Below are 17,613 nucleotides of genomic sequence, written 5' to 3'. Positions count from 1 at the left end.
ACTTCCAGATTGCATTTTGGGACTCAGCAGTGTTCTCAATTTACAAAATACACAAGTAAGAGGGATAACACACCGTTTCTAACTTCACGTGTACCACACAACAAATAATGGTTCCCGATTGCAAGTTCTACCCAACAATTCTTTTAACTAGTTGAACACTCAGAATTCCCACTCAATTTCCACTTGAACCACGAACACTCAATTCCCATTTGAAAATTCAGAAGTTCTAGACACGCCTGAACCTTGGCAACGTGTGTTGGTACGGAAGAGAGTATAATTTGCATTGACGATTTATATTTTGAATAATTACGGGACACCTAGGTCATTTTTACTTAAAAACGGAACATTTAGGCGTCCCGTTCGAGAATAAAAAAAAGACGGGACAACGGTTGGAAAAAAGGGACTGTCCCGGCTAAAACGGGACGTCTGGTCACCTTGCCTATATACTCGTACCTATGGTATATTTTATACAGTGGCTAACTTTCCTATAATTTTCCATACTTTTTCAATTATGTACTAAAGTGCTTAAGATATTCGAGAATTAACTGGCAAGAAGTAATAATCTTGTATAGAATGATCAACATGAAATGTAGTTTGGTTGAGAACCTTTATTCAACAAAACTGAATTACTTTAAATGTCATTAAGTATGATGGAAACTAATTAGTGAAACGATCGTAGGAAGTGTATCATATTATAACATATACAGTAATTACAATAAAGTGGAATTTGAGTAAAATGAATTGTAAAGCTCCGTTATGAAAGTTAAACAAATAGAGAAATTATTTAACTCCTACGTACTCTTATGATTTTTTATTATTAGAAAAAGAATATTTCTGCACTTGACGGATTTAAAAGCGATGCAAACCACTCAAAAGAGCAAAAAAAAAAAAAAAAAAAAAAAAGATTCCTTTATTTACATTTTAGAGCATTTTCATTCCAATGTATGTTCATTCCAAAGAAGTATGAATTCTCATATGAGTGTCCTTGAAACAATATTGTTCTTGAAAAAACACCGATGTACAAAGCATTTTGGGCAATGAGAATGTGACTGCATTCTACAATTTTTCAACTAGAGGCCTCTTTGTTTCCATCAAATTCTGAAAAATGATTAGTTCGATTGCGAGAAATTTTGATATTTCAGACAACTTCTGATCAAATGTAGCCTTATGAAAGAACTAATTTCCGCTTTATTTCTAAATATGAATGATTTACCTAACTGTAGGGCACGTAGATAGTAACTTCAACCATATTATTCACACAAGAATCCTACATTGTAGAAAATAATAAGTTCGATAAATATCTCATCAGTCTCTATATCAGATGATTGAAATCTAATACATGATATTAACTCAAGTTTTGATGCTGATTCCAGAAGGTAAGACATTGGACTGTGAGAGTTTGGCGAGACTGGATAAATTTTGTGCCTGGAAAGAAAAATATTCTGCGTAAGCCACTAATGTAGATTTTTATTTGTCATTTTGTTGTACCAGCTACTCCTGTTGCTTCTTCGTCACTACTAACATCTTAAGTACATCGTATCCTGGTCACTTGTGACTATACATGTACTTAAAATATAATGGAGGATATTGATAAAGTTGCTGATATAATCATATAATCACAAGATAAATAAAGATAACACTGGTATACAAATTTTGATCAAGTTCGTGCTTATGTTGGTTTTCCGTCGGTTTCTTAATGATTTGCACCCGCTGAACACGGATATGGCAGTTATTTTCCCGTAATGTCAAAATTTGTGATGATATAAGCATATCAGATTTTATTAAAACAGTAACATATTATACAATTGTATCTTATGAGAACACTGAACTACAAGCATAACACAAACATTGTAGTCGTGCTTCTGTTGATTTTTCATTGTTTTCTTAATGATTTGCACCCGCTGAACACGAGTATGGCAGTTATTTTAACGTAATGTCAAAATTTGTAATGATATAAGCATATTAGATTTTACTCAAACAGTAATATATTATACAATTGTGTCTTAGAGGAACATTGAACTACAAACATAACACACACATTTTGGACATCAACTTTTTGGGTAACAAAAATCTGCATAATACCTAAATACCAAAATATATGAATATTACATTTATAAAAAAATATACAAAAGTACTTGAGATTGGAGGAAAGTGTTCATCAAGTACTGGAATTCCGTAATCAAAAGTGAAGGTTAGTGGTTCTCTTTCTTTTGTGGGAAACGTTCACTTCGTCACGGATTAACCTCTAAATATAATCATCCATCATTGCACAGTCCCACCTTCCTTGGTATCTGCTTTCCATTACTTGAATGTCCTTATGGAAACGTTCCCCTGCTCTTCGCTAACATCTTAATTCTCCCTAAAGAAATCCAAGTGTGAGTGAAGCATATACCCTATGTAATTTTAAAGACATTCTACATTCCATTGCTCGATATTGATCAATGAGTGTCGTAACTTGGTGATCAAACGCTTCACTTCGGTTATGCACCAGAAATCCCGTCACCAATTTATGAAAGGCCTCCCATGCGTTTCTTTCCAACTCCGTCATTTTTTGTTTAAGTGTAGGACTATTAAGCATTACATGAATCTGAGGCCCTGTGAAAATGCCAGCCAGAACTTTTGCCTCTGCTAAAGCTGGAAACATTTCTTTGATTCATTGTAGGGCAGGCCCATATCTTTCACAAATTGTTTTGCCAATCCCAACTTAATATGTAATGTTCGCATGAGAATCTTCTCCCTGGTTAGTAATGCTTCATTTATCACATTATGTGTTCCTGGAATAAGCTCTGTTCTTTCAGGCCACACGGTTTGATCATAATGCTGGTTAGTTGTCCGACTGTCACACAGACATAGAAAGCAGGAATATTTCATATAACCACTTTGCAACCCAAGAAGCAAACCAATAATTTTGAAATCCCCACACACATCCCTTTGATGTTCCTCATATTTAGTTTTCTCCAACACCAGCTTCACACTTGAATAACTCTATTTAATCAATTTACAATTCTGCTATGTATCTTAAAATCTATATTCTCTGTTTCCTACTCCGAACAATTATCTTCAATAACAAATGCGATACCACTAGCGAGTATCGAAATAAAAGCACGCAAATTGCTATGCATAAATCAGTATAGGAGAAAAATAAAACATGCTTGTATCACTGAAAATATTGACACTACATAAAAATAAGTGCCAGATTCGTGTTCAGGGGGTCAAAATACTTAAAAATTCATCAAGAAATAATAATAAGCAAAATTTTGTATACCAGTGTAATTAAAGACATTTTTAAAAAAATACTTCTATTTGAATTATAGAAATGACTTAGACATATAATAGAACACTAAGGTATAATGTAATTAGTTGCAAGCAAACATGATTTTACATCTCTTGCATTCGAATATACTCTCTAATAAAATAGTGAATAGAATATTTTTTCAACCTACTTACCCGAATATGTTGTGAAATCTAGCGTAAAGTTAATACATGCTCTCAATACAAATCAGAATTATTTCGTATCATCAATAGATCTAGAATGGTATCTGCATCTTTTTCAGGTTCCAAAGTTTCTGTAAAAGAACGAGAAAAACAGATAAAGAAATATTAATTTTATCTTTTGTTAAAGAAACTTTTAGTAAACACATCCTGAACAGAAGACCAGGCTTTAGCTACTGAGAAAATATTACTGTTGAGATTATTTGTCCATTACAACGGACAAAGTTTTTCAACAGATAAGTATGGCATTCTAGAACACTATTTGAAGCAAACTTTTACACCATGTTCATGTTTCATTATTTAACAATGAAATAAAGAAAACTTCAACTCAGCTTTCCCACATGTCTTCATGGTGGCTATTATGCTTCTTTTCAAGACTCTTATCTGGTGTCTATCTAAAATACCAGATGTTATCAATCAAAACATATTGTAAGCGTGAAAAACAATGGAATAAAATACATGTCCATTGGAATGAACATTGGGTCTGAAAAGATTAAATGTTACGTACTACAAGATATCTAAAAACAATCATAGATATTAATTAATTAATAATAATAATGTTATGCCTGGTCTACAGTGTCCTATATTTATATCGAATATTGAATATTGAGTTAATTAAATGTTAATTATCAATAAATTTTAGGAACATTTGGAGCGGTAACTGGAATTACTCTCTGGATTCTAACATATGTTCTTCCTGTTTTCTGTGTGAACTACAAAATTACATTTACAGAGAAGATGTTTTTGGGAATATTTCCCAATATAGCAGTTACGTTGGGGATGGAAGCTCTTGGCGTGCGAGAAATAATTGGTAAGTATTATTGATTTTTCTACTGCAGTTAGTCAACAGGTTTGAATTTGAATACAAAATAGTAGTACATTAATATTAGCACTTTCAATTGTCTAGTTGTGATTATTATTATTATTATTATTATTATTATTATTATTATTATTATTATTATTATTATTATTATTATTATTATTATTATTATTATTATTATTATTATTATTATTAAGTACTCTGCCTTTTTTAAGGTCCTGGGACTAGTGAGGTAAGATGATTAGTTGTGATATAATCTAACTATTGTACAGTTGCGATATAATCTATACATTAGAGTGAATACATGCATTAAGAGCAGACCATTAGCTAGATGTATTATCAGCAAAACTTACTCTGTACATTAGGTTACTTTCGGTATTTAATAATTGGATGTCGCTTATGGCAAGCTACATGTATAACCAATATTTGAAAATTCAACTACAGACGGAAACAGTGACACGCACAAATTTCAATATTATCCCTTGTTTTTATTGAACTGATAGACCTAGAAAAAGAAGTTTATACGTGAAGCACGAGGAATTTCATAGAATGCAAGTACGACATTCGTTTTCCCGAATCTAATACAAATGAGGTAGTGAGTTACAGTGACTCAAAAAAGTACTAATACACACAAAGTTTTTGACGTAGGATAAAGGTTAAATAACAATAATATTACAATCATCTGAAAATGTACATAATTTACTGTTCGTTTCTACAAAAAATATCAAAAGAAGAAATATTTAGATGTCAAAAGTAAATAAATGTTCTTTCTCAACTCAAAAAAGTATTCCTACAGCAACACGAACTACAAATCTTGCCTTTAACACAAATTATTGCCTTGAGACGCCATGGCATGGACCGAACGAGCGTTTTGGTCATTTCTGGGGAAATCTTAGGCCACTCGTCCAAAAGTATATTTTGTAGTGCTTCCTTGCTCGAAGAACGGCGTTTCTGTACTTTCTTTTTTCAGATAATCCCACAAGTGTTCGATAGGATTGTCATCTGGGCTTTGTGGGGGAGTCAGAAACCGTCGTGGAGCGTTATATAGTAACCATTCCCTAGTTTTCAAAGCGGTGTGCTTAAGGTCATTGTCCTGTTGGAAAACAAAGACTGTCAAGACCCAACTTCTGCACACTGTTTGATAAGTTATGGCGCAACACACTAATATACTTATAAGCATCCATGGCTCCTTCAATAAAAACTAAGTTTCCCACTCCAGAAGACGTCATGCATCTCCAAACCTTCATACTTCCTCCTCCGTGTTTTACTGTAGGGATAATATGTTGCGATTGCAATTCACAGTTTGGCTTTCTCCATACTCACCCTTTTGCTATCTGATCCGAATATATTAAACTTCGATTCGTTGGAAAATACAACAGTATCCCAAAATTCCTTAGGTTTAGTATGGTATTCGTTGGCAAATTTTAGGCGCTTTTGTCGGTTTACTTCTCAGATGTATGTTTTTTTCTGGTTGTCCTAATATGAAAATTGGCACTATGTAGCACATTTCGTATAGTTTAAGGATTCACAGAGCAAGTAGATTTTGACGCGATTTCTTCTGCCAAACACACATAACTTCTAAAGGATGCTTTACGTGCTAAATTGACTATTTTCCGTTGGTCGCGGCGCATAAGCACTGTTGGGCGTCCTGATCTTCGTCTATTTTCTTTTGTTCCAGTTTCTTTATACTTCTTTTTGACGAAACTAACAGTATCAAAACTAATTGAGAGGATTTTTGCAATTTCACGGTGACTCCTACCTTCTTTATAAAGAGAAACAACCCCATCACGTTGCGTCAAGAAAAGTTCACTTTTCTTACGTCCCACGTTGACTACTAGCACACAACAAGAGCAGACTAACAGGCCTGCAATGAACCCTTGCTGCAGGTACAGTACGATTGCTCGAGTTGAACAGTACAAGTGTTCAAGGCACAACACAGGATAACAGTCCCGCTGTATGAATACTTTTTTGAGTATCATAATTACGTGATTCACATTGTGTTCTTCTCCTTACAGTCTTCGCGGATTTTGAACTCATGCAACTGTTATTGCTGTTCCGTCTCTTTGTTTAAATATAACTTTTGTTTGCTTTCACATATAACTCACCTACGACTAAATTTTTGTGTGTATAAATACTTTTCTGAGTCACTGTATAAGTTTACAAACCATTTGTTTTTTGGTATTGTACCAAGTCACCAATTAGAAAATGGTTTCATCACATATATTTTCTAGAAAATGTATCTCGAAGAGAGAGAAAGTAAAATTTAATTATATTTACAAGGAGTTCCACCATTTTTTATTTATTTAAATTTAAGAGAAGATCGTATGTAATAAATAAATATTTTTCTTTAATATATACAATATTAATTAAGTAAATGTCTTTTGAAAAGTCCTTCAACCTACGACCATAACTGAAAATGACCCCACGCCATGTTTCTTTGAAATGATGCAAATGGCGCCACAGAAAATTAGAAATTTTAATTATAGTATCCGTGAGTGAACTGGGCGAGTTAGATAATATATGCAATAGTCTCCTAATTTCACGGTTACAAAGACAGCCTTGTTACTGTACTAGTTATTGAACTCCTTACTGTGTGCAATATTTAATTATTACAGACAAATTGTAAAGGTACCAAATCAAATTCATTATGTACGATTTGTTAATAAATTAGCCTTTCACTACCACAGCTAATTTATATTTGCCACCACTTTAAGTTTTTACTTCATGAAATGTAATTTAAATAATAAATACCACAGTTAGCATTACTGTCTCTTATTATGTATAAAATGTACAGGACAGGTACACTAATTCACTTTCATACCACGCACCTTTTCAAGTTTGAAATCAACCTAATCTACGAATCAAACAATTATTCTTTCCACAGGGATTCGAAATAAATAACATCGAAGTAAGTAATAACATGTATTTGAAGTTGTCTTTGAGCAAATTCTTCTGCATTTTGATAGTTCATTTACTTCTTCGTCTTTTCTCCTTTCATTTCAGCCGAAGTTGTTCGATAAATAATAAAAAAATAATTAATAAATAATTGATATCATTTCATATTAATGCTATAATATTGAAGCGAAGGCTTAATTAGGAGTTTGGGAGAGGAAAGAAACGATATTGCGTGTAAAGAATTCAATTTTGCCACTGGTAAACTTGATTAATGAGTTTTCAGAAATACTTATTCTATAACTATAACTATATACAAAGTCCCTTACTATAGACCAACTCGGTAACTATTGAAGATATGAAAAAAATGATAAGAGAGCATTTTCATTGCCAAGTGTGGGTTGTCAATTTAAAATGGTGGAATTTTTGTAATCAGACCAATCGTTTAAGCTCGACACTCGTATAGCACCCAATAATAAAGAAAAATACAACGTTGTTACGTCAGTGGAGGACAAGATGGAATGAAATAATCTGGAGCGTGAAATACCCTGGACCAACGAGAATAGAAAGGGAAGCAAATTAAAGAACAAAGGAGCAGACCTATTTGCAGGGCCCACGACACTCAATTTTATTATGACCGAAACAAGAGTTTTACAATATTGAAATGGTAAAAATGTGCAATTTGCTGAACACACTTCACACCAAGGTTTCAATTTCTTAATTGACAGCCATGTCTTAGAGTAGTGGGATAAGCGTTAGTTTCATATCCCAGTGGTCCTCGGTTCGATTCCCTTTGGATAATTAAAGGGAATATTTATAATTTTTAATGTTGATACTTCCAATGTAAAATAACATAGAAAATATTCAATTTCCCTCGGTATTAGTGTTGATACCACTTTTTCAGTGCACTCGCAATAGAACAGTGGCTTGCAAGATGACGTCAGCCGTATTAACCTTGATTCGTACTGTCTGGGAATGTAACGTGTTTAGCGAACAATTCATGAATACGCAAGGCATATCGTCAGTATAGGTCAAAAATACGACTGATCACAAACAAAGGTTATTATTTCACAGAAATTACTTATGTTTCTGCTACCTCTTTTCCTTCTTTTACCACTACTGGTATAAATTTACTGTTTTAAGCAATCACCATTTCAGATACGTTCCATATCAACAAAAATACTTCAAATTGAATAATCAAAAACTTCATACAATATAAAATATGTAGCCAAGTCTCAACTTTCCAATAGTAATAATAATAATAATAATAATAATAATAATAATAGAATAAGAATTAGAATAGCAATTACGTAAACAATACCTTCCAATTAAGAAAAATAATTGCCAAGACGGGATTCGAACACGTGTCTCCGCCATACGAGTTTCATAATTTGCCAATCTACCACAAATTCCTCATACAAAGATAAGAAAATAAACTAGTAGTTACGGAAGATAAAAATAGAACTTTCTTTTAATACACGTGTTGATGCAATTCAAAGAATGCGAAAATAATGTCTGCCAGCTTTTCTTCTTTGAAAATTAGGAGTTACGGTGAGGAAGAATAGTAGTAATATAAATCGAACCAGTTAAAAACGATGAGGTAGCCTCAATTTGAAGAACGTTTCGTGATATTTTCCTCCTTAACAAAGGCCTATTAACTTCTTTTTGAGTTAAAGAAGGAAGTCTCGAGTAAGTCATTATGACGCTCATAAGAAATATCTGCTTATACGAGCATTAGTATTTTGTATATTCTTACATACAACGATTTTAACTAGCTAATAGTTTAGATGAAAGGGTGTTTCAAAAAGACACGCCAAAAATTCAGGGGCAGATTCCTTACGGGTAGACAAGTAAAAACGTTCATATTAACATATCTCCGGAAATGCATCTTTACAGAGCTATAGCCACCGACACCACCTGACGGTGTGAAATAGTCACCTTCTGTCCGGAACTGTTTCCCGACGTATTACCAGAGTGTCATGTGTGAAAGAATATGCAACACGGGTTCGAACGAAATTAATCATGCCGATTGCAAGTTGAATGGTACAAGAATCAGAAAAAAACACTCGCAAATAATGCATAATAATTGGTACTTTTAATGTCCGTATTGGAAAGTGCAATACTAATACAAATGGCAGTGAGAAAAACGCACCCAAAAATGCAATGCTCATCAGGCATAAGAAAATACCATAAAGAAAGCATCGTGCAGGAACTACAACCCAAGGAATGAAGGAGGGAAATGTTGAACGCAAGATGTCTCGCGAGTAGGTGTGGAGGAGTACCATGGCTGACAACAAGAATCATTACTGATGGACAGCATTTCTAATTAGATTAGTTACAAGTTAAAACATAGCATTTGCCGAAAGGTGCATGAAGCTTTGGACGCACTCTCAGGTCTAGGAGGCCATTGCAACATTAACATCTCGAAGGTATTTAAGACAGAAAATTTACTGTAATTGGAGCTGGGTACAATGTGAGCTGCGTACTGAATCAAGGAGCCTAACCTCTCTTGTGCTAGTTAGTGTGCCAGCGAGGAACAAGTGTTGCAATACGCATTTGGGAGCAAAGCACACATACAACACTTAGAGGGTTGACGGAAGTTTTCACTTTCGAAGGGCAAACTTGTTTTTTTGAACTTCATCTCATCATCTTCTTCATCCTTTTCATCCTCGTTTGGGCTTCGGCCCCGGGCAGCTTCATTAAGATGGCGGACTCTAGCAACACTAACCGGCAATCGAATCTTGGGAAGCATTTCGGATTACCTGCTACCGTTCCTTCAAATCTAGGCGCTCAATCTGCATAGACGGCACCCATTGCACCTTCTAACCGCACTCGTCACTTCTCCTGGGGAAGTCAACCATTACCGTCTACATCTAGAGAAAGACATCCATCTAATGACTCAACACAGTCAGCAAAACGCATACGGTCACGGTCCCCAACGGTCACAATGGATGTAGAACTCATTCCACAGAATACCAATATTGCTACTGGGGTTCAAGGTACATCCTCAGTACAATCGAATGTCGATCCTGTCTATCATTTCATACTCACAGACTACGACACAAAGTACACTAATCCCAAACTAATTTTCCTGCAAATCATGAAATATGTTCCACGGGTACGGGATACTCTGGTCCAAATTGTTCCCACTAAAAACGGCTACATTCTTAAATCTAAAGATCCGAATTTCGGAATTACTATTCGCAACAAAGCCTCCTACGAAATCTTCGGTAAAACGCAAAACTAACAAAATTGACGGATAAGAGGCAGAAACAACCTCCACCATCTCGGAAACCACCATTTCTATCAGTCGTTATTAGAGGTGTCTCTCCAGAGCTTACCGATGCAGAAATTCAAGAGGAATTAAAGCAAGAAGGAATCTCAGTAGAAAAGTGCATTCGTATTAGGAATAATAATGGTCCGACGTACATGGTTCGTGTCCTTCCTAAGCAACAGGACACTATTGATTACCTGTTACGTTTTGGTGCACCCATTTACAAGAAAATACATCGCGTTGAACCATCCAAAACACAAGGAACATTACCTATTCGCTGCGAAAAATGTCAGACGTACAATGACCATACCACAGCAGCTTGTTCCAACCCATCTAAGTGCGGTTATTGCTCGGGTCAACATGAAACCAAAGCATGTCCCAACTTACGAGGACCACCTAAATGTAACACCTGTGGCAGTGTGGATCACCCTACATATAGCTATCGTTGCAAAGCGAAACCAGTACCGAAACCAGAGCACCCGGAGCTAACAGTACCACTGAAAACGACCGATACAACAACTCAACCTAACCAATCAATCTTACCACCGCTAACAGTCGAAGATCTTCTTCGCTACATCAGTTTGGTGCTTCAAAATATATTTCCCTTTCAGCGAACCAATATCCTTCACCACATTATCACAGCCGCAAAATCCATCTTTCACATCAATCTCCATGCCACTTATTCAAACAATTATGTTCATTTTCATATTGGATCACTGAAAACTACTGTTTAATACAATCCGCATAGTATTCTTCATTATGGGTATTACTTTCTTATTTGTTAACATTCGATCATTTTCGCAACATAAACTATTATTAGAGGCGCTGTTGTTGGAGGAACATATTAATGTTTTTGCACTGAATGAAACCGCTTTAAAACCAAACATGCCAGCTCGCATTCCGGGCTATCAACTACAACGCCAAGACTATCATAATCACTTAGCTCGTGCACAAGGTGGAGTTGCAATAGGCTTTTCTCCAAAATATCCAACTAGAGCGTACAATCCGCCAGCTTTCAGTACTTTCCCGGAATATCTTCTTTACTCCATATACTTTCCGTCTATAATCATCAATTTTAGTACGATTTATATTCGTCCACGTCAACCTATCCCGCTAGAGTATTTCCGATACATTGCCAATAATTATCGAAATATTATTATCATGGCGGACATTAATCTCCATAGTAGAAGTGATCGTGAGAAAGCAGATTTTCAACAGTATTTAATTAACTATCTCCATCTTCATCTACATGTCCTTCCATCGCACACTAGATCTGTCAGTCAGACCACGCCTGACGTTGTCATTACTTCTCTAAATCTTCTTTCAGACTGTCAGCTAGAAGTTTTGGACTCGATTGGGAGCGATCACCATCCAGTAAAACTCACACTAACTCGAGGGCAACGACCACGCCAAGAAATCGCCCCTCGTCATGTTCCGAGATATGATAAGGCTAACTGGCCTCTTTTCCGGCAGGATCTTGAACGCATTCTTCATTGTGAAAAGCCTCCAACTAATGAAACTGAGTTAGTTTCCTGTGTTACAACTGTCACTAAAGCCATCCAAATAAGTGCTCAGAACCATATTCCAACAGAGCAAGTGCACGCACACAGACCGAAATTACCGCCAACCTACATTCCACTTATACAGCAAGCTCGAAAACATCTTCGAGAATATTATAGGACTGGGAATGATTCATATTTACGCCTTCATCATCAATGGCAAAGAACGGTACGTAACTATCTTGTTGCGTATAAACGTAGAAACTGGATAAAAACTTGTAACACCTTATCCGAAGAAGCTCATCCTTCTCGCTATTGGAAGCGATTTCATCAGCTTGTTGGTAAAAGCACTACAATAACCTACCCTCTCATAGCTGACGGTACACCTCTCTATTCTGACGCAGAAAAAGCAAATGCTTTTGCTACCCAGTTACAGGCCGTTTTTACACCATCAGCCGCTTCCAAGCGTTGTGAACGGACAGACATATCATGTCTTACTGCCTTACATCCTTCCACGGAGCACGTCATTGACCCAGACCATCCTCTTACTTCACCCATCATAGTCGATGAATTCCGTACGGCACTAGCACGAAAAAGAAATACTGCACCTGGGATCGATTCGATCTCTTACCGACATATCAAAGAAGCCCCGCCATCACTCCTGCTACTCCTAGTAACAATATACAATTTCATTCTTAAAACTGGTTTCTACCCTTCAGATTGGAAAGTCTCCAAAATTTGCATGTTTCACAAACCTCATAAACCTGTACATTCAGTACCCTCTTACAGACCCATCCAGCTCACCTCAGTCTTCAGTAAGCTACTGGAAAAAATTATCGTTTGTCGACTCCATAAGTATCTTGACACAACTTCTCTGTTACCTATCCATCAGGCGGGCTTTCGCCCTGGATTTTCTTTAAATGACCAGCTACTTCGTCTCAGTACAATAATTACTAACCAATATAACAAAGCTTTACCATCATGTCTTATTCTCATGGATTTAGAGAAGGCGTTCGATAAAGTTTAGCATTATGGCCTCATTAAAAAATTGCAGTCGTTCAAACTTCCCGTGTGCTATCTTAGGTTAATATACTCTTTCATTTCAAATCGCATTCCATATGTTACAGTTGGTACAGCCCTCTCTTGGCCGATTTTTCCTCTAACTGGTGTACCACAAGGATCAGCTCTCAGCCCTTTATTATATATCCTCTATGCGTCCGATATCCCTTCTGTACCACGCAACGTCTTTATTTTTCAATATGCTGACGATACAGCTTTTCTTGCACTCGGCAAAACTGTGCACCAGCTTAACATTGCTTTACAAGCAACACTCGATAATTTCGTCAAGTGATGTAAGAAATGGCACTTAATGATCAACTCCGAGAAAACGCAAGCTCTAGTATTTCTACCGCCTAAATGTCGTTCCAAAGTCCATAGAAACCCAACTCTCTTGCGCCTAAGTGTTGATGGGTACCCTGTACGCCCTTCCACCACTGTTACCTATCTAGGCGTGGTTTTCGATTCAAAGCTCAGCTGGAATGCTCACTTGAAAAAACTAACGGACAAAGCTAATCTTAGATTAAATCTTTTGGGACGCCTCACCGGAACAACTTGGGGACTAAAAGCCGATATTTTGCTTCATACTTACAAAGCATTCCTTCGTCCGATCCTTACCTTTGGGCATACCGCTTGGTGCAATGCTTCCGTTTCTTTCTATGAAAAGCTTAGCATCCTGGAACGACATGCCATTCGACTGGCGCATCGAATTAAACTTCCATATCCGACGTGGCTCACGTATGAATACATAGACTTTCCAAAGATCACCGAACATCTCGCACAACTTCGCCATCGATACATAACCTCTCGCATCCAAACAGGCCATCCGCTTTTCTTGGATATACTTCACACTGACGCACTTACCGACGCAGCATACCGATACAAGCACTCCCCATTAAATATCTTCGTATCTATGTATGTGAAACACGAACATCTTCCTGCGGCTGAAAGGGAAATATATGCATTATATGTCATTAATCATCATCTTCCTCATTTCTTTCCATCTTAGCACATATATCCTCATCACTAACAAGGGCTTCCCAATGTGTTCATTAGTCCTGAGCCGCCCCGGGACAGAAGATTTAACCCTGCATCTGTCTCACTAATCAAACTCTGTTTGTGACGTGTAAGCACTTCACCTCATTTTCATAATCATTATTCATTATTCTATTTCTTATGTACTGTAATTCCTATTAGTATCGTAGCACCTCAAACATATATCTGCACTTTTCTATTATATATATATATTTTCTTTTTTTTCTTTTCAGAAATAATCTATGAATTTATTTTGCATTTACTAATCTATGTGTTCACGATTACTGCACTTTGCCCATATATCATTACCTTGAAATGAATAGTGATACTTTGAACTCCATGCCAAAGAGAGGGCGTAACCCTCTAATGGCTGGGAGTAGGAAGTTATTTTATAAAACTAAAATTGATGAATAAAGATGTATATATGTTACCCTATTCCCGTACCCCTAAAAAAAATGTGAGCTGAAGTGACAGTAGTGCTGTGAAACAAGTGTACATTCAAAGTAAGCAAATTCTGCTGTGGAACAGACGATGTGGTGAGAATTGACTGCACTTAGTGGTGTGGAACAGAAACAGAAAAAGTGACTACAACTTGTGCTTTGGAAGACGGGAATACGTGTTTGTGGAGCAAGTGTATGTACGTATCAATAGACAGTGGTGTTTAGGACAGAAGTGAAACATGTACACGAATGCAGAATTAGCAGATATGCATTTCACATATGGATTGGCGGATGGAAATGCACTAGAAGCACGGCGTTTGTACCAGGAGAGATACCCCGGACGTCACATTCCAGACAGAAAAACATTTGAATCCCTCCATCGCCGCCTGCGTGAGTATGGAAGTTTTGCGCCCCATGCTGCTGGAAACAGTGGCAAACCAAGAGCTATGACCCCCGAGGTAGAAGAGCAGATAGTGGATGCTTTTCGACACAATCCGGAGGACAGCACACGAGGAGTAGGTATGAGACTGCATGTACCTCACGCAAAGATATGGCGTGTTTGTCGGCGAGCAAACCTGTATCCGTATCACCTTCAGCGAGTGCAGGCTTTGTCGCCAGCCGATCATCAGCCGAGATTGTGCTTTTGCCAATTGTACCGCGAGCAGTGTGCCGTCAATCCAAACATCGCATCTGCAATAGTGTTTACAGATGAGGCGCAGTTCACACGTGACGGCATCTTCGATTTTCATCATGCACATGTCTGGTCGCCAGATAATCCTCATGCGATCAGTCAAAGAAGACATCAACAACAGTTTGCTCTAAATGTGTGGTGTGGTATTGTCGGCGACACTTTCCTAGGTCCATACATACTCCCACCGAGACTGACCGGAAACAACTATCGAGACTTTTTGGAAACCCACATTCCAGATACTGTACCCCTGGCTCTGCGTCCAATGTTACATTTTATGCATGACGGTGCGCCCGCGCATTTCAGTGTTACAGCCCGGCAGTATCTAAATGCCGTATTCCCTGGCAGATGGATAGGACGTGGAGGACCAGTTGCTTGGCCTCCACGCTCACCGGATCTAAATCCATTGGACTATTACCTGTGGGGACATTTAAAGTCGTTGGTCTACACATCTGCTGTGGATACTGAGGAGACGCTTCGTATTCGTATCGAAGCAGCTTGCCAGCGACTACGGAACACCCCTGGTACTTGGGCACGCGTTCGTTCATCCATTCGGCAACGGGCTGCAGCTTGCATTCGGGCAGAAGGAGGATATTTTCAGCACTTACTGTAAGGTACTACAGTATCGATTTTGTAGCACTGGTGATGCACACAATTTACTGTTTGTGGTTGTAACTCTTGTTTGATGATGGTTCTTTGGACTTTCTGACTATACCTGTGTCGTTTTGCTTTTCTCACTGTCATTTGTATTAGTGTTGCACTTTCCAATACGGACATTAAAAATACCAATTATTATGCATTATTTGCGAGTGTATTTTCTGATTCTTGTACCACTCAACTTGCAATCGGCTTAATTAATTTCGTTCGAACCCTTGTTGCATATTCTTTCACACAGGACACTCTGGTAATACGTCGGGAAACAGTTCCGGACAGAAGGTAACTATTTCACACCGTCAGGTGGTGTCGGTGGCTATAGCTCTGTAACGATGCATTTCCGTAGATATGTTAATATGAACGTTTTTACTTGTCTACCCGTAAGGAATCTGCCCCTGAATTTTTGGCGTGTCTTTTTGAAACACCCATATATATATTGTTGTTATATATATATATATATATATATATATATATATATATATATATATATATATATATATATTGTAGATTTTTTTAGCTTATATATACTTTCACAAGTTGTTAAAGAAGAGCATTGTATTTGTTCTAAGTATTGCATCTATTTTGTATACTGACGAGTTCTATACTATTTTGTACAAACGTACAGGTAATCTGGTCCATAGAATGATTAATAAGTCTAATCTAATCTAATCTAACCTATAATTACTGAAATTGGTTCCAGAGGTAAGGTAAATATAAAAATGCAGTATTAAATAGAAAAATTCCCTGTGTTGTCCGAACTGTCTAACGTTATGTCTGGTTGTTCCACATGCTAGTATTTGCTTATATTTGCATGCTCTTACGCAGCTATTTATATGAGAATTTTCAATTCTTCTTCTTCTTCTTCTTCTTCTTCTTCTTCTTATTATTATTATTATTATTATTATTATTATTATTATTATTATTATTATTATTATTATTATTATTATGCCTTATTTCATATTTCGATTTCTTCAGCTTATAAACAAATTGTTCAGTGTTAATGTAACCTTATGCTCAAGAATTTGAAACTACGGAATTAATAGAATAAGCAAACTTAGTTCTCTTAAATAATTTAGTAATTGAGGAGTTTGATGTAATAAGGGCATAAGCGAGTTTATGCCCTTTTTGCATCAAATGTATTTGTGGCTTTTGCCATGCTTGTTTAGCCTCCTGGTAACATTTCAATTCAATATCGGAATAAAATGATGCATATTACATTGTTATATGTAAGACAAGAGCATTACTTAAATTTTCAACATCGTTTTTTTCAACTCCATGTTTCAGACTTACGCTCTTATTGCATCAAACTCCTCAATTAATGCATAAAGAAATTCTGTGAAGAAATAACATAAAGATAGAAATGAGCAAATGTTTATTTGTATAGACAATATTATCGAATATGTTGGTCTCCAATTCGTGCTCGTTGCTTGAGAATCACATCATCCTGTTTGTATGTATCTAGTCTAGTTTCCTATAGGAAAGGTATATTGATGTCTCGCTAATAAATAGTGATCTAGTTATTTTCTTCCGTTAACCGATTTACCCCTTACCAGACGTGTTCCATCACAATTTATGGTAGAAAAAGAAAAGAGTCCACTCTATTAATAACGTTTGATGTATATTTTCTACTCTTAGATACTAAGGTTTTCTTGAACACTTTAGGTTTGAATTGATTACAACCACGGATCTGGAGGCATGTCATCCTCATCCTGGGAAATAAAAATATATTTCTGTGATCTTGTCAAGTCAATTTGGTGCATCCT

At 36.6% G+C, this 17,613-nt stretch overlaps 1 protein-coding gene across 1 annotated transcript in view; it reads left to right on the top strand.

Annotated features, from left to right (window-relative positions):
* Nucleotides 1-17,613, top strand: part of LOC145660864 (phospholipid-transporting ATPase ABCA3-like) — a 172,046-nt gene that overhangs the window by 119,503 nt on the left and 34,930 nt on the right. Inside the window, exon 6 of the mRNA XM_081726291.1 lies at nucleotides 4,136-4,303. Coding sequence (XP_081582417.1) covers nucleotides 4,136-4,303 — 168 coding nt within the window. The remainder of the gene's footprint in view (nucleotides 1-4,135; nucleotides 4,304-17,613) is intronic.

Source organism: Thermobia domestica, chromosome 9 (assembly GCF_964235325.1).
Source record: "Thermobia domestica chromosome 9, izTheDome1.hap1.1, whole genome shotgun sequence".
NCBI classification, from domain to species: Eukaryota; Metazoa; Arthropoda; class Insecta; order Zygentoma; family Lepismatidae; genus Thermobia; species Thermobia domestica.
The sequence above is the reverse complement of the archived record's forward strand: the minus strand, read 5'-3'. Positions and strand labels throughout refer to the sequence as shown.